This window comes from Siphateles boraxobius, unplaced genomic scaffold (assembly GCF_051911475.1).
Source record: "Siphateles boraxobius isolate OS27281-9 unplaced genomic scaffold, OSU_SipBor_1 3, whole genome shotgun sequence".
NCBI classification, from domain to species: Eukaryota; Metazoa; Chordata; class Actinopteri; order Cypriniformes; family Leuciscidae; genus Siphateles; species Siphateles boraxobius.
In genome coordinates this window covers 1,152,978-1,170,081 of record NW_027508919.1, presented here as the reverse complement: position 1 = coordinate 1,170,081, position 17,104 = coordinate 1,152,978, and the positions used below count along the sequence as shown (strand labels likewise).

At 40.0% G+C, this 17,104-nt stretch overlaps 2 protein-coding genes across 49 annotated transcripts in view; both read left to right on the top strand.

The window, feature by feature from the left end:
* The window catches only part of LOC143756691 (protocadherin gamma-A11-like), a 225,419-nt gene that overhangs the window by 185,616 nt on the left and 22,699 nt on the right, over positions 1 to 17,104 (top strand). For 2 of the 48 annotated variants that reach the window (XM_077247285.1, XM_077247272.1), the window contains exon 1: positions 1 to 2,545. The exons of 42 other annotated variants lie outside the window; for them this stretch is intronic. In XM_077247285.1, coding sequence (XP_077103400.1) covers positions 101 to 2,545 — 2,445 coding nt within the window. In that variant the 5' untranslated portion in view covers positions 1 to 100. Of the gene's footprint in view, positions 2,546 to 3,303; positions 5,740 to 6,188; positions 8,631 to 17,104 lie in introns of those variants that run through there. 4 more of the 48 variants (XM_077247291.1, XM_077247276.1, XM_077247289.1 and 1 more) reach the window with 2 other exon arrangements.
* LOC143757062 (protocadherin gamma-A12-like) lies at positions 9,254 to 11,770 on the top strand. Its single transcript, XM_077248054.1, has one exon. The coding sequence runs from the start codon at positions 9,254 to 9,256 to the stop codon at positions 11,768 to 11,770; it is 2,517 nt and encodes an 838-aa protein (XP_077104169.1).

Sequence of the window (17,104 nt, the reverse complement as noted above, 5' to 3'; positions counted from 1 at the left end):
TGGATCATTAGACCATCGACTGGATCTTCTTTTTATATAACTGATATTTTACATCCTTTCTAAGTCCTCTGATAGTCTTCTCATGTATTAGAAGATTTGGATGATGTCGGTTCTTTGTTGTTTTTACGCCCAAAGAGGCGCATCTTCGACGCGGATTTCATCATGGCTATTGCAGCCGCTCGTGCTCTGCGTCTTTGTCATGGCCGTTGCGCGCGGGCAGGTCCGTTATTCTATTCCAGAGGAGATGACAAAGGGCTCGCTGGTGGGAAATATCGTTCAGGATCTCGGTTTGGATATTAAGAGGCTGAAATCTGGTCGAGCGCGGATCTTTACGGAGGACAGTCGTGAGTACATCGGTCTGAATGTGGATAAAGGGACGCTGATAGTGAAAGAGAGGATAGATAGAGAGGAGCTGTGCGCGCAAGTGTCTCCCTGCTCCTTACATTTTCAGATCATTCTAGAAAACCCCATGGAGCTGCATAGAATTGATGTAGAAATATTAGATATTAATGATCATGCTCCAGTTTTCAAGAAAAAGGAGATTACTTTTCAAATGAGTGAACTTGCTTTGTCAGGGGCTCGATATTCAATCGATAGCGCTAATGATCCAGATGTAGGTCTAAATTCTCTTCAGACATATAAATTATCTCCGTCTGATCATTTTACAGTTAAAATACCTGCTAATCTCGACGAAACAAAGTACGTAGAGATAATTTTGCAAAAAACTTTAGACAGAGAAACGGCAGAAGAACATGAATTGATTTTAACTGCATTCGACGGCGGAAACCCTCAAAAAACGGGCACTATTAAGATAACCGTTATTGTTTTAGATGCAAATGACAATGCACCTGTTTTCAGTCAGTCGGTATATAGGGCTTCAATTCCAGAGAATTATTCTAAAGGATCCACTGTGTTAAAGGTTAGTGCAACTGATGGAGACATGGGATCTAATGGAGAGGTTACATATTCTTTTTCTCAGAGCAGTGAAAGCTCTTCTGGCCTTTTTACCATTGATTCCAGTTCTGGAGATATTACAATTAATGGTCTATTAGATTTCGAGAAATCCAAAAAATGTGAATTATCAGTGGAAGCAACGGACAAAGGGGGATTGCGAGATACCAGTAAAGTGCATATTGAAATTACTGATATAAATGACAATGCTCCTATCATAAGCGTAATTTCATTTTCAAACCCAGTGCCGGAGAATTCATTGCCAGAGACTGTAATAGCAATGTTGAATATCAAAGATTTAGATTCGGGTAAAAACGGAATAGTTAAATGCTTCATTCCTCATAATTTACCGTTTAAAATAAAGTCATCAACCCCGAATTTCTACAGTGTAGTCACTGATGAGCTTTTGGATCGAGAAATGATCTCAGAATATAATATCACAATAACAGCTATTGATGAGGGCTCGCCATCTTTCTCTACTAATAAAACACTGACACTGAAAATCTCTGATGTCAATGACAACGCCCCTGTGTTTCAGCGTCAGTCATACACCGCATATGTGCTGGAAAATAATTCCCCCGGAGTCTCTGTTTTATCTGTTAAAGCGCATGACAAAGACTCTGGCAATAACGCGCGTATTTCATACTTTCTAGAGGATGTTCTTGTGAATGGCGTCTCTGCCTCGTCCTGTATTTCAGTGAATGCAGAGAGCGGAGAGATTCTTGCTGTTCGTTCTTTTGATTATGAGCAAACAAAAGAATTTAACATTCGCGTAAAAGCGCAGGACGGAGGCTCTCCTCCTCTCAGCAGCAACGCGAGCGTGAAAATCATCATTCAGGACCAGAATGACAACGCGCCTCAGGTTCTGTACCCGGTCCAGTCAGGTGTTTCTGTGGTGGCTGAAATAGTGCCTCGTTCGGCAGATGTGGGTTATCTGGTGACTAAAGTGGTGGCTGTTGATGTGGACTCTGGTCAGAACGCCTGGCTCTCATATAAACTGCAGAAAGCCACAGACAGGGCGCTGTTTGAAGTGGGCTTACAGAATGGAGAAATAAGAACTGTACGCCAAGTGACAGATAAAGATGCTGTCAAACAAAGACTCACTGTTGTAGTGGAGGACAACGGGCAGCCCTCTCGATCAGCTACAGTCAATGTTAACGTGGCGGTGGCGGACAGCTTCCCTGAAGTGCTCTCGGAGTTCACTGACTTTACGCACGACAAGGAATACAACGACAACCTGACTTTCTATCTAGTCTTGGCCTTGGCTGTGGTTTCATTTCTCTTTATCGTGTCTATCATTGCCATACTGTCAGTCAAATGCTACAGATGGAGACGCGAGCGGATGTTTTATAAATCTGGAGCGAATCTTCCAGTTATTCCGTATTATCCGCCTCTTTACGCAGACGTAGGCGGCACAGGAACTTTACAGCACGTGTACAATTATGAGGTTTGCAGAACCACTGACTCCAGAAAGAGTGATCTGAAATACGCCAGACCTTGCAGTGAAAGCATCATTAGTCTGGACACCAGTGGAACACAGACACTCACGCATGCGCAGAGAGGAAAGCTGAATAATGACGATTCTTTTGATCAGGTGAGCAAGAGTAAATGGTCATGAATACGCTTTTCTGGATTCCTTTTTTATTTATTATTTTTCCCTTTTTGACTTCCACAGTTTTATTAATGTGCACTGTATTTTTTTATTGATTGATTGATTCATTCTTTGAAAAGAAAACTGGTATCTGTAGTTGTAATTTACTGTATCACGTTGGTGACTACATTTTTCACACTTTTTAATAGTAAAACCCCAACTTTTCAATATTTCAAATTACATGCATGGTGTTTTAAAATATATATTTTCAGTTGCACTCAGTCAAGTCAGAGGCTATTGTTGTGCGTATTTGCGCGCGCATGGGTGAGTCATATTGTTCCAGCTTTATTTAAATGCCATTTTATATTGTCTGTTTTGCTTTTGACTATTTTCTTTTCATCATAATTTTAGGTGTTTGGTTCAAAACATATTTTTATTTATATTTCAGGTATTTTAACGCAAAATATATACTATGTTACAATTCAAATAGTTTTATATTTTTTAGTGTAATATTTCTCTGATGCACTAAGTGCCGCTGTTGGTCAGTATGTTCGTGTTTTAAACACTCATTTTTAGATCCTCCTCCACTTTCTGACATCATACATTCTGCAGAATATCTCTTTCATTCGGACGGTCTCTTTTTAACACTGAAGCGTCGAGACATTCGCTGCTCAGAAATTTCGGCTGAAATTAGATTTTTCAATCTTTTTAAATCTTTTCCTCTTTGTCTTTTCCTCTCTATGGAATAGAAGATTTGGATGATGTCGGTTCTTTGTTGTTTCTACGCCCAAAGAGGCGCATCTTCGACGCGGATTTCATCATGGCTATTGCAGCCGCTCGTGCTCTGCGTCTTTGTCATGGCCGTTGCGCGCGGGCAGGTCCGTTATTCTATTCCAGAGGAGATGACAAAGGGCTCGCTGGTGGGAAATATCGTTCAGGATCTCGGTTTGGATGTTAAGAGGCTGAAATCTGGTCGAGCGCGGATCTTTACGGAGGACAGTCGTGAGTACATCGGTCTGAATGTGGATAAAGGGACGCTGATAGTGAAAGAGAGGATAGATAGAGAGGAGCTGTGCGCGCAAGTGTCTCCCTGCTCCTTACATTTTCAGATCATTCTAGAAAACCCAATGGAGCTGCATAGAATTGATGTGGAAGTATTAGATATAAATGATCATGCTCCAGTTTTCATGAAAAGGGAGATTACCTTTCAAATAAGTGAACTTGCTTTGTCAGGGGCTCGATATTCAATCGATAGTGCGAAAGATCCAGATGTAGGTCTAAATTCTCTTCAGACATATAGATTATCTCCGTCTGATCATTTTACAGTTAAAATACCTGCTAATCTCGACGAAACAAAATACATAGAGATGATTTTGCAAAACACTTTAGACAGAGAAACGGCAGGGGAACATGAATTGATTTTAACTGCATTCGACGGCGGAAACCCTCAAAAAACGGGCACTATTAAGATAGCCGTTATTGTTTTAGATGCAAATGACAATGCACCTGTTTTCAGTCAGTCGGTATATAGGGCTTCAATTCCAGAAAATTATTCTAAAGGATACACTGTGTTAAAGGTTAGTGCAACTGATGGAGACATGGGATCTAATGGAGAGGTTACATATTCTTTTTCTCAGAGCAGTGAAAGCTCTTCTGGCCTTTTTAACATTGATTCAAGTACAGGGGAAATTACAGTTAATGGTCCGTTAGATTTCGAGAAATCAAAAAAGTATGAATTATATGTGGAAGCAATAGACAAAGGCGGATTAAGTGATACCAGTAAAGTGCATATTGAAATTACTGATATAAATGACAATGCTCCTATAATAAACGTAATTTCATTTTCAAACCCAGTGCCGGAGAATTCGGCGCTAGAGACTGTAATAGCAATGTTGAATGTAAAGGATTTAGATTCCGGTAAAAACGGAATAGTTAAGTGCTTCATTCCTCATAATTTACCGTTTAAAATAAAGTCATCAACTCCGAATTTCTACAGTGTAGTCACTGATGAGCTTTTGGATCGAGAAATGATCTCAGAATATAATATCACAATAACAGCTATTGATGAGGGCTCGCCATCTTTCTCTACTAATAAAACACTGACACTGAAAATCTCTGATGTCAATGACAACGCCCCTGTGTTTCAGCGTCAGTCATACACCGCATATGTGCTGGAAAATAATTCCCCCGGAGTATCTGTTTTATCTGTTAAAGCGCATGACAAAGACTCTGGCAATAACGCGCGTGTTTCATATTTTCTAGAGGATGTTCTTGTGAATGGCGTCTCTGCCTCGACCTGTATTTCAGTGAATGCAGAGAGCGGAGAGATTCTTGCTCTTCGTTCTTTTGATTATGAGCAAACAAAAGAATTTAACATTCGCGTAAAAGCGCAGGACGGAGGCTCTCCTCCTCTCAGCAGCAACGCGAGCGTGAAAATCATCATTCAGGACCAGAATGACAACGCGCCTCAGGTTCTGTACCCGGTCCAGTCAGGTGTTTCTGTGGTGGCTGAAATAGTTCCTCGTTCGGCAGATGTGGGTTATCTGGTGACTAAAGTGGTGGCTGTTGATGTGGACTCTGGTCAGAACGCCTGGCTCTCATATAAACTGCAGAAAGCCACAGACAGGGCGCTGTTTGAAGTGGGCTTACAGAATGGAGAAATAAGAACTGTACGCCAAGTGACAGATAAAGATGCTGTCAAACAAAGACTCACTGTTGTAGTGGAGGACAACGGGCAGCCCTCTCGATCAGCTACAGTCAATGTTAACGTGGCGGACAGCTTCCCTGAAGTGCTCTCGGAGTTCACTGACTTTACGCACGACAAGGAATACAACGACAACCTGACTTTCTATCTAGTCTTGGCCTTGGCTGTGGTATCATTTCTCTTTATCGTGTCTATCATTGCCATACTGTCAGTCAAATGCTACAGATGGAGACGCGAGCGGATGTTTTATAAATCTGGAGCGAATCTTCCAGTTATTCCGTATTATCCGCCTCTTTACGCAGACGTAGGCGGCACAGGAACTTTACAGCACGTGTACAATTATGAGGTTTGCAGAACCACTGACTCCAGAAAGAGTGATCTGAAATACGTCAGACCTTGCAGTGAGAGCATCATTAGTCTGGACACCAGTGGAACACAGACACTCACGCATGCGCAGAGAGGAAAACTGAATAATGACGATTCTTTTGATCAGGTGAGCTCGGGTGAATAATTATGAATTTTCTGCTGTCCGTTTTAACTGTCAAGCATTATTTGACATAAATTACAGATTTATATTTTCCACTTTGTGTTTGGACTACATTGCCGTTATAGTATTTCGTTCAATTGAAAATCTGCATTAAAATATTTTTATTATGATTTTTGTGATTATTATTATAGCTTTATTTATTTTTTCAGTGCAATATTTCTTTTATACTCCAAGTGCCGCTGTTGATCACTATGTTCGTGTTTTAAACACTAATTTTAGATCCTCCTCCACTTTGTGACATCATGCATTCTGCAGAATATCTCTCTCATTTCACACAGGCTCTTTCGAACACTGGATCATTAGACCATCGACTGGATCTTCTTTTTATATAACTGATATTTTACATCCTTTCTAAGTCCTCTGATAGTCTTCTCATGTATTAGAAGATTTGGATGATGTCGGTTCTTTGTTGTTTTTACGCCCAAAGAGGCGCATCTTCGACGCGGATTTCATCATGGCTATTGCAGCCGCTCGTGCTCTGCGTCTTTGTCATGGCCGTTGCGCGCGGGCAGGTCCGTTATTCTATTCCAGAGGAGATGACAAAGGGCTCGCTGGTGGGAAATATCGTTCAGGATCTCGGTTTGGATGTTAAGAGGCTGAAATCTGGTCGAGCGCGGATCTTTACGGAGGACAGTCGTGAGTACATCGGTCTGAATGTGGATAAAGGGACGCTGATAGTGAAAGAGAGGATAGATAGAGAGGAGCTGTGCGCGCAAGTGTCTCCCTGCTCCTTACATTTTCAGATCATTCTAGAAAACCCCATGGAGCTGCATAGAATTGATGTAGAAATATTAGATATTAACGATCATGCTCCTGTTTTTACTAGAAAAGAGATCAACTTTCAGATAAGTGAGCTTGCCGTACCCAGTGCCCGTTTTTCTTTAGACAGTGCGCACGATCCTGATGTAGGCTTGAATACGCTGCAAAGATATACTCTGATACCAACTGATTATTTTTCATTGAAAGAGTTATCGCGCAATGATGGTACAAAATACGTTGAAATGATTCTGCAATCGCCGTTAGACAGGGAGAGAGATGAAGAACTGAAATTAACCCTGACGGCATTTGATGGAGGGAGCCCTCAAAAATCCGGAACAGTTAAAATAAGCGTCACAGTAATTGATGCAAACGACAATACACCCGCGTTCAGTCAGTCAGTGTACAGAGTTTCTTTAGCAGAAAATGCAGCGATAGGTACAGTAGTGCTGACAGTAAGTGCTATAGACAAAGACAAAGGAGCAAATGGTGAGGTGACATATTCGTTTTCACAAAGCTCTGGGAAAGACTTAGACCTTTTTAGAATCGATCAGAACACTGGGCAAATTTGCGTAAATGGCCTGTTGGATTATGAAAAATCAAAGCAATACGAACTGAATCTTGAGGCCATTGATAAGGGAGGACTCACAGATAATAGTAAAGTGCTCATTGAATTGACTGACGTTAATGACAATGCACCTGTTATCAGCCTTATCTCATTTTCCAGTCCGATCCCAGAGGATTCCGCCCCAGACACAGTGATTGCGATGCTCAACGTTAAAGATATCGACTCCGGTAAAAACGGACAATTTAAATGCTTCGTTAATTCAGATTTGCCATTTCGCATCAAATCGTCTTCCTCAAATTTCTACACTTTAGTTACTGAGCAGATTTTAGACCGTGAAAATATGTCTGAATATAATATCACAATAACTGCTATTGATGAGGGCTCGCCATCTTTCTCTACTAATAAAACACTGACACTGAAAATCTCTGATGTCAATGACAACGCCCCTGTGTTTCAGCGTCAGTCATACACCGCATATGTGCTGGAAAATAATTCCCCCGGAGTCTCTGTTTTATCTGTTAAAGCGCATGACAAAGACTCTGGCAATAACGCGCGTATTTCATATTTTCTAGAGGATGTTCTTGTGAATGGCGTCTCTGCCTCGTCCTGTATTTCAGTGAATGCAGAGAGCGGAGAGATTCTTGCTGTTCGTTCTTTTGATTATGAGCAAACAAAAGAATTTAACATTCGCGTAAAAGCGCAGGACGGAGGCTCTCCTCCTCTCAGCAGCAACGCGAGCGTGAAAATCATCATTCAGGACCAGAATGACAACGCGCCTCAGGTTCTGTACCCGGTCCAGTCAGGTGTTTCTGTGGTGGCTGAAATAGTGCCTCGTTCGGCAGATGTGGGTTATCTGGTGACTAAAGTGGTGGCTGTTGATGTGGACTCTGGTCAGAACGCCTGGCTCTCATATAAACTGCAGAAAGCCACAGACAGGGCGCTGTTTGAAGTGGGCTTACAGAATGGAGAAATAAGAACTGTACGCCAAGTGACAGATAAAGATGCTGTCAAACAAAGACTCACTGTTGTAGTGGAGGACAACGGGCAGCCCTCTCGATCAGCTACAGTCAATGTTAACGTGGCGGTGGCGGACAGCTTCCCTGAAGTGCTCTCGGAGTTCACTGACTTTACGCACGACAAGGAATACAACGACAACCTGACTTTCTATCTAGTCTTGGCCTTGGCTGTGGTTTCATTTCTCTTTATCGTGTCTATCATTGCCATACTGTCAGTCAAATGCTACAGATGGAGACGCGAGCAGATGTTTTATAAATCTGGAGCAAATCTTCCAGTTATTCCGTATTATCCGCCTCTTTACGCAGACGTAGGCGGCACAGGAACCTTAAAGCAAGTGTTTAATTATGATGTGTGTGGCACTACTGACTCCAGAAAGAGTGATCTGAAATACGTCAGACCTTATAGTCAGAGCATCATTAGTCTGGATGCCGGTGGAACACAGACACTGCAGCACATTCAGGAGCATAAACAGATATCCAGAGATACAGAAAATCAGGTGAGGTTTGAGGAATGAGATTGTGTTTAATTTAATTGTTTAATTAATTTTGTTAATGCTTCGTTTTAAAATATACTCTTATTTAGTGATGTGTGAAAGTGCACTGTAAACATTACGCGAGAATGGAGTTTTACGCATTTGTGTATTTTCATTTTGACTTTCCACAAGAGGCTTGTGTCTATTTAAAAGTGTATACACTTATTTCAGCTTGTTTTAAAAATAAACAAAGTGCTTTTCTCCTCTGTGGGTATGTTATAATGATGATGTGCGTAAAAGTGGATGTTGCCTCCAGCACAGCACTTCCCCGTTTTCATAAACAGCTCTCATAACGCGTGTGGTAAGCAATTTGCAGTTCTTAGATTGAACCCTAAGCGTCGCTGTTGGTTGATAAGGTAGATCTGACTGATTTTATGCACCATACACGCCTTCCGTGCCACTTGGGCAGTGCATTTAGTACAAAGCCTTGCGCACCGCAAAATCTGGATGACGTATTTAACGGGCAATATAAATGCTTTCTTTCATTTTCCGATTTCACTTTAATAATTATTAGAAATTTCTTCGCTGTCGAGTGGATATTTTATTTAATATTTTTGTGAAAGATAAATCGAAGCTCCACCATCAATATGAGAAGGAAGGATTGCCATGCTGCATGGCCGTCGTGGGTTCTGCTGTTCTGTGCACACTTTCTCTGTGGCGCGTACGGACAGGTCCGTTACTCCGTGCCAGAGGAGATGGCACCCGGTTCATTCGTTGGAGACATAGTTAAAGACCTAGGTCTTGAGCTTAAAAGGTTGACAACGGGAAAAGCGCGGATATTTACAGCAGGTGGCCGGGAATATGTTGAGCTGGACCGGGAGAAAGGGCACATCATTATTAAGGAGAGAATCGACCGGGAGCTTTTGTGCGCTGGTGCGGTATCCGCATGCAGTCTGAGCTTTGAAGTCATCTTAGAAAATCCCATTGAGCTCTATCGCATCACCATAGAAATATTGGATGTTAATGACAACAGTCCTGCATTTCCAAGAGGTGAAATTACATTGAAAATAAGCGAGTCTGCTTCTACAGGAGCGCGTTTTACCGTAGATAGCGCAGTTGATCCTGATGTCGGCATTAATAGTATTCAGAGTTATTCGGTTCATCCTACTGATCATTTTACACTAAAGACTCAAAGTCGATCCGGCAGCAGTAAAAACGTCGAGCTTGTTTTGCAAACACTTTTAGACCGAGAGAAGCAAGAACATTTATATTTGACTTTAACTGCTACAGATGGAGGCAACCCGAAACGCACTGGCACGGTAAAAATACACGTTATTGTTTTAGATATAAATGACAATGCTCCGGTTTTCCAAAAGGACACATACAGAATATCTATCCCAGAAAACACCGCAAAAGGATCGTTGCTGGTTATTGTTAATGCAACCGATGCGGATACCGTCTCAAATGGACAAATTGGATATTATTTCGAACATACCACACCCAAAATACGAGACCTGTTTTCTGTCGATCCATCTAGTGGTGAAATAAGATTGATAGGTGAGCTTGATTTTGAAGAGTCTTCAATACATGAGTTTAAAATTCAAGCTAAAGATCAGGGGGGGTTATCAGATTCTTCTGAGGTGATTGTTGAAGTAACAGACGTAAATGACAACACACCAAAAATGACGCTTATGTCTTTCTCTAACAGTATACCTGAAAATTCACCACTTGGAACAGTTGTAGCCATGATAAATATACAAGATAGCGATTCTGAAGAAAACGGAAAGATTACCTGTTTTATTGACAGAGACCTTCCGTTTAAAATCGAATCATCTTTGACTAATTATTACAGTATTGTCACGGACTCCGAGCTAGACAGAGAAGACATACCTGAGTTTAATATTACCATCACAGCCAAAGACAGCGGCAGCCCTTCTTTGTTTAGTAAAAAGACTTTGAATGTTAAGATCACTGATGTAAATGATCATGCACCGCAGTTTGAAAAGGATTCTTATAATGCGTATGTGATGGAGAATAATTCGCCCTCTCTGGCTTTGTTCAGTGTTAAAGCGCATGACGCAGATTTGGGAGCAAACGCACGCGTATCCTACTTAATTTCAGATAATGATTTGAACGGCACACCAATTTCGTCTTTTGTTTCTATTAACTCCGACAGTGGGACGATTTATGCAACAAAATTGTTTGATTATGAACAATTAAAATCATTTACAATCACAGTAAAAGCGCAGGACGGAGGCTCTCCTCCTCTCAGCAGCAACGCGAGCGTGAAAATCATCATTCAGGACCAGAATGACAACGCGCCTCAGGTTCTGTACCCGGTCCAGTCAGGTGTTTCTGTGGTGGCTGAAATAGTGCCTCGTTCGGCAGATGTGGGTTATCTGGTGACTAAAGTGGTGGCTGTTGATGTGGACTCTGGTCAGAACGCCTGGCTCTCATATAAACTGCAGAAAGCCACAGACAGGGCGCTGTTTGAAGTCGGCTTACAGAATGGAGAAATAAGAACTGTACGCCAAGTGACAGATAAAGATGCTGTCAAACAAAGACTCACTGTTGTAGTGGAGGACAACGGGCAGCCCTCTCGATCAGCTACAGTCAATGTTAACGTGGCGGTGGCGGACAGCTTCCCTGAAGTGCTCTCGGAGTTCACTGACTTTACGCACGACAAGGAATACAACGACAACCTGACTTTCTATCTAGTCTTGGCCTTGGCTGTGGTTTCATTTCTCTTTATCGTGTCTATCATTGCAATACTGTCAGTCAAATGCTACAGATGGAGACGCGAGCGGATGTTTTATAAATCTGGAGCGAATCTTCCAGTTATTCCGTATTATCCGCCTCTTTACGCAGACGTAGGCGGCACAGGAACTTTACAACACGTGTACAATTATGAGGTGTGTGGCACTACTGACTCCAGAAAGAGTGATCTGAAGTTTCTGCGGCCCTCTAGTCAAAGTGTTTTAAACGTTGACTTAAGTGGCACAAGGACTGTGCCAAAGCAAAGCAGGAATACAGAGGAACCAGATGTTAGTGCAGAGGTGAGAAGTCTTGCTCATATAGTATTTGGTCATTTCAATTACACTTACACCTTTCTGAACATCATCACAAAAGATCTGGCATCTATAACTTTCTCAAATACTGCATGATCTTTTCTATCTATCAGTATTGCTCAATTTCATTAAATCAGTTTTGGTGACTTTAGTGGATGGATGAAGTTGGTTCTCCTGAAGTTCACACAATTTTCTTATCAGAGGAACCACAGGTGTTGTTGTTGTTGTTTTCTTTATTGAACAGTAAATCTATTGTTTTAAAGTCTGCTTGTGCTATTTTACTTTTAAACTGGCTTGATATTTGTCATCAAGTGTATTGACATCCATACATATTCAGTGAGCCTTAAGTATCTAAATCATTTTTGGATCAACTGTATGTTCATGTGTTAGGCCCAGAAAGAAAACTCAGTGGAATATAAACTGTGGATATAATCGCTCCATTAGAATGTGTCAGCTGGTGTGAGGAGGAGAAAACAGGAAATTGTCGCGGGGGAGGGGTTGTGTGTGAGGCCAAGCTAATGCAACAAAATAACAATGGCATAGAGCAACATCCAAACCGATTACTTGCCTTATCAGATGAAAAATAATTAGCAAAGCAACTGTATGTATTTTCAGATATATCAGATTTTGTTTAATCAGAATTGTGATGGTGTAAATGGATGGAGAGTGAGCAAAATGGAGAACGACAAATGCTGCAGGAAGAACAGGGACACTGCACACTACTCTCTCATTCACTGACCCATTTTCTGCTTCACACACACATTATTGCCCTGATCATGCAGTGGCACTAAAACATATACTGATACACACTCAGTTCAAATTATTTGAGGAGAAAAGGCAAGTGTGTAATGGTAAACGAGATGAAGCATGAATGGAGAGAGAGGACACCAGTGCACGCTCAGTGTCTCTACATAAGACCACTGCAATGCGATGCTGGCAGCCATTTTGAGCATCTACAAAACTGCGCAGTTCTATACATACAGACTGACAGTATAGAATATGAAGATGAGGGGAAAATGAACCATATGCAGACGAATTAGTGACAGAGAAACTCTAGACATGACTGATTTCAGCATTGTAAGAGCTCAGTTTAAATATAAATCGAAAAAAAGTCTGAATTTGTTTACTATTGTGTTCGACAACACAGGTATCATAAATGAGCTTAAAAATGCTTATATTAAATGTAGAAGTGACCATGTTTTTTCCGCTCTTGCCATCAATAACAAACAAACACATTAAGTTGTGTTATCACTTATCTTATATCTTGTTCCACTCTGAAATGCATCATATTACAAAAGTAAATTTGGTACTAAGAGCCATTTTATGTTGACTTCAGCTTTATAGCTTGTATATTTTGTTTTGTTTCCCAGTGTTCTCTAGTAGCTGCTCTTTAATAGACTCATTATTATTTGTGGAACTTCTGCAGCACATTAAAGAGGAGCTGTGTAAAGAGAGACATGTGCTTGTCAGATGTTCTGCTTCCGTATGGAAACTGCTACTACAGGAAGTAGACACTTTTTAGCTACAGTTTTAGTGCCTTTTTCATGCTATTATGTTTCTGTCTTATGAAATGAATTTGGGTCTTAAGCATTGACCTGAATTACATGCAAGGTCACTCATGCACTAACACACCTCCTGTTGTTTGTGTGTGATGCACACATCCGCACTTCTTCATTTGTGACCGTGTGAACCGTTACCCCCTTTGCCTTGAATGTCCCACATCTGGCCTTCATTTCTCTAATCTTCAGTTCCTGGACTTATTAGCGCATTTTCTTTAATGTACACCATAAATCCACATGCTCTTGAGCTTTGAGGAGCTATTTCCTCACAAATCACTGCAATGAGCTCCTCGCTTCAAAGCATTCTTTATTGGCAGATTGCCGCTGTATAAAAGCCCGTATATATATATATATATAACGGTCAAGATCACCATTGTATCCTATGTTCTGCTTTATTTTTACCTGACATATCTTGAATTTAAAAACTAACATGGCTACGTTGGATTGTTCTTAGGTTACTCTTTATTTTACAGTACTTGCACTTACATGTACTTACAGTGTACTTACCTGAGAAAATACTGGCGTTAAGAGTAGGTTCAGGGTTAGTACCTAGTTATTACACAGTTATTATAATTACTGTAATAAGTACATCGTATGTATTGGGGACAGGACTGTGAAATAAAGTGCTAGGGTTTTATAACTTGAGTACGTTCTGTCAGGTGTGTGTGTGTGTGCTTACTGTACATTACATTAGGAATAAATATGCTAGGTAAAGCTATCAAAGTGAGGTGTTTAAAAGCTTAAAATGTCATATATAAATGTTTTAGTATGGTTATATTTTGCTGTGGTTATACAACATTATATATCTTTGCAAGGAAAAAAAGATTCTGTCCCGTGTCTCTTTAATTCAGATCATAGTGTAAAAGTTCCAGCTTTATTTTCTGTTCTTTAAAGCATCTCACATCTCTCCTTAAGAAATCTGTCTCTCCTGAGCTTTGTGAATAGGTGTGGCTCTCAGGGAAGATTAATATGGGATGATCGTTGATTCTGAGAGGAATGCTGTTATTTAACGTGCACATGCTCTCATATACATGTAATACAGTTCACACAGAGTCATGATGATCTGGGACATCCATGTGAATCATTCTGTTTGAGATTGTGCATATTGATTTGTTGGTTTATACCGTGTGTGTGTGCGCGCGCAGCCTGCAGCACGCTGATCCTCTGAAAGGATTAAACTGGGTTTATAAGGCCAGTGAGACAGTAGGACAGAAACACACGTACAGTGACCTGCGTCCACAGACCGAAACTAAAGCCATGTGCTTCAGTGCTAGTCATAGTTGTTTAGGTGTTTTATATCTGAGAGTGGGGTGTATCTTTATGATTTACTTTGCTTCCTGTTAAGGTCAGATACAAATATAATTATTTATCATAAAAACAAAGTATTTTTAGAATTTTTTTCAGTGTGGTTCTATATAGAACTCTAGTGTTCTTGACTCAGTTTTTAAAGAACTCTTTGTAAAAAAAGGTTCCATATAAGGAGAAATGTCTTAAATGAGCGTAATACTTTAATTTGTAACCGGTTATTTCATTTGTGTATGTAAACAAGCTGTTTAATTTATAATATGCTAATTATAACAATATGTATCAAATAAAACTAAATTGATAGAATGTTCCCAATCACTAAAAGGTTCTACATATGAAGCACCTGACAGAATTCTTTAAGGTTCCATATAAAACCTTTTTCTTTATATATATATATATATATATATATATATATATATATATATATATATATATATATATATATATATGCATATATATATAATCTCAAGTGTCTCATCTCTCTATACAAGAGAATCTGTCTTTCGCTCATGTCTATTTCTCTCCATCCGTTCACCATGTCTCTCCTCCCCCTCCCCCTCTCCATCTGCACCGCCTGAAGTCATTGTCTGATGTATTTGTGAGTTCTACATGGTCAGCGTGAAAGAAAACACCCAAAAACATGCATATAATTCCATCACAAGCCCTTACATTCTGGTTGTAGTGACACTGATGATATGTCTAGCTTTGTTTGGTGCATTAGCATAAATTACATTAGTTTGGCATGAAGTATGAAGTGGTGTTAAATTTCCGATGTTTTTGTGGAGGATAACTATCATTTGTTCTGTGTTTATGTCATAAATGCCCTCTGCCTTCTCCTCTTCCTCTTCTGGCCCAATTTCCATCCCTTGGTGGGATGGTGTTGCCACGGCAACAGGCTGACTCACAGGCAGGGCTGTACCACTATTCTTGAGTCCACAGGGGGCAGTGAAAGGTTCAGGGCTGGATGTGATGTGTGAGCGGCTGCTAAAGGACTAAAGACTCCCCTGTCATACATGGAGGCATGAAGTCACCAGAGATTCTGGGTTAATGTGTTGGGGGAAGGGGCAAGCGTGTGTGTTTTTAAAAGGAGCATGATTACATCAGTGAGAGCTGAAATTCTGTTATAAGCTAAACATATTTTCTCATTATTTTGCGTATATCCGTGATTGTTCAAGAGGATAAAGATCTCTTATTAATTCTTCTACAATATTATTTTATTGTACCCCATTTGTTCTAAAATAGTGTTTTAAATAAGAGTTTTATTTATTTTATTTATTTTTAATAAGAGAGATTTTACAGTAAGAGCACCTGCCCACATTGTGCACAACTTCATGTCTCTAATAAAATTACATTTTACAAAATATATTCCCAGAGACAACACCACATACCTTTATGAGCTCTGTTGTCATTGTGAGGACAATCATTTTTTTCTGCATTGTCATCTGCGTTCCTCATAAAATGCAAAATCCCAAAGTGTGTGTGTGTGTGAGAGAGAGAGAGGAGAGATATGGAGGTTTGAATTATTAATATCTGAAGCTGCTGCTCATCAGATGTGTTTGATTTCTCTGAACATTCTCTCTTTTCTCCTTTCTCTTTCATAAAGCTTTCTGTCTGACTCACATAAACAAATGTTCACGTAGTTGTGCTCTTGCTGAAGTGTCTAGATCCGCTGAAGGTTTGGTAAGTATGAGGGTCCTGCACACGTCTGCTGTTACATATCTCTAATCAAATCTGTTTTTCTTCTTCTTTTTCATGTCCATGTTGCTGCTGATGCTGATATCTTCTCCTCCTGCTCATGTGTCTGATCCATTCCTGCGTCTGCAAATCAAGGTAAGAGTTGCATTGAAGACACACACATGTATCACACAATGTTGTGCTTGTTTCTTTTAGAAAATGCATCCTACTCATACCCCACATTTTATTATTCCACTTCTAATGGTATATCTAAGCGTATATTTGTTTTCTACAGATGCTCGGATATTTTACATTTTTATAATGTACGCTATAAGTCAACAGTTTGGACACACATTCATTTGTTTCTCGTTATCTTAAAATAATTAATCTAAAGGCTTCTACTTAAATGCTTGCTGTTAGTTTTGTCGATACATTTAAATTGTGTCTATATGAATGTCTTTACAAAACATTTTTAAATGTATTTCTTTATTTCCTTATTTGTTATCTAAAATTGATGAGCAGATGCTAAAGGAAGTGTTTTATTCTAACTGTATAAAATAATAAGACATAAATTGGTGTGTCCAAACTTTTCTTTGCACTTAAACCCTAAAAATCTTATATTTTCAAGTTTGTTTTCACATTTTCCCATGATATTCACCCGTGAAAAGGTGTAATATCCACATCGTTTCTGCTTTTCTGGTGTTTTTTAATAATGTTCTCTGGAATATTTAAAAAGGAGCAACCTACAGCTGAAATAGTTTATACTTTAGAAAAGGTCAACTTTAAGATTTTCAGCATTTGTGCAATCTAACTGGGACTGTTGTATAATGCAGCTGTCTGGGTATTATTGTAGTTAGTCTGTGTGATACTAAAAGACTGCCTTGTTGTTTGG

What these genes read in the sequence shown, in the direction of transcription:
- LOC143757062 (XM_077248054.1), top strand. Translation starts at nt 9,254, where the DNA reads ATGAGAAGGAAGGATTGCCATGCTGCATGGCCGTCGTGGGTTCTGCTG.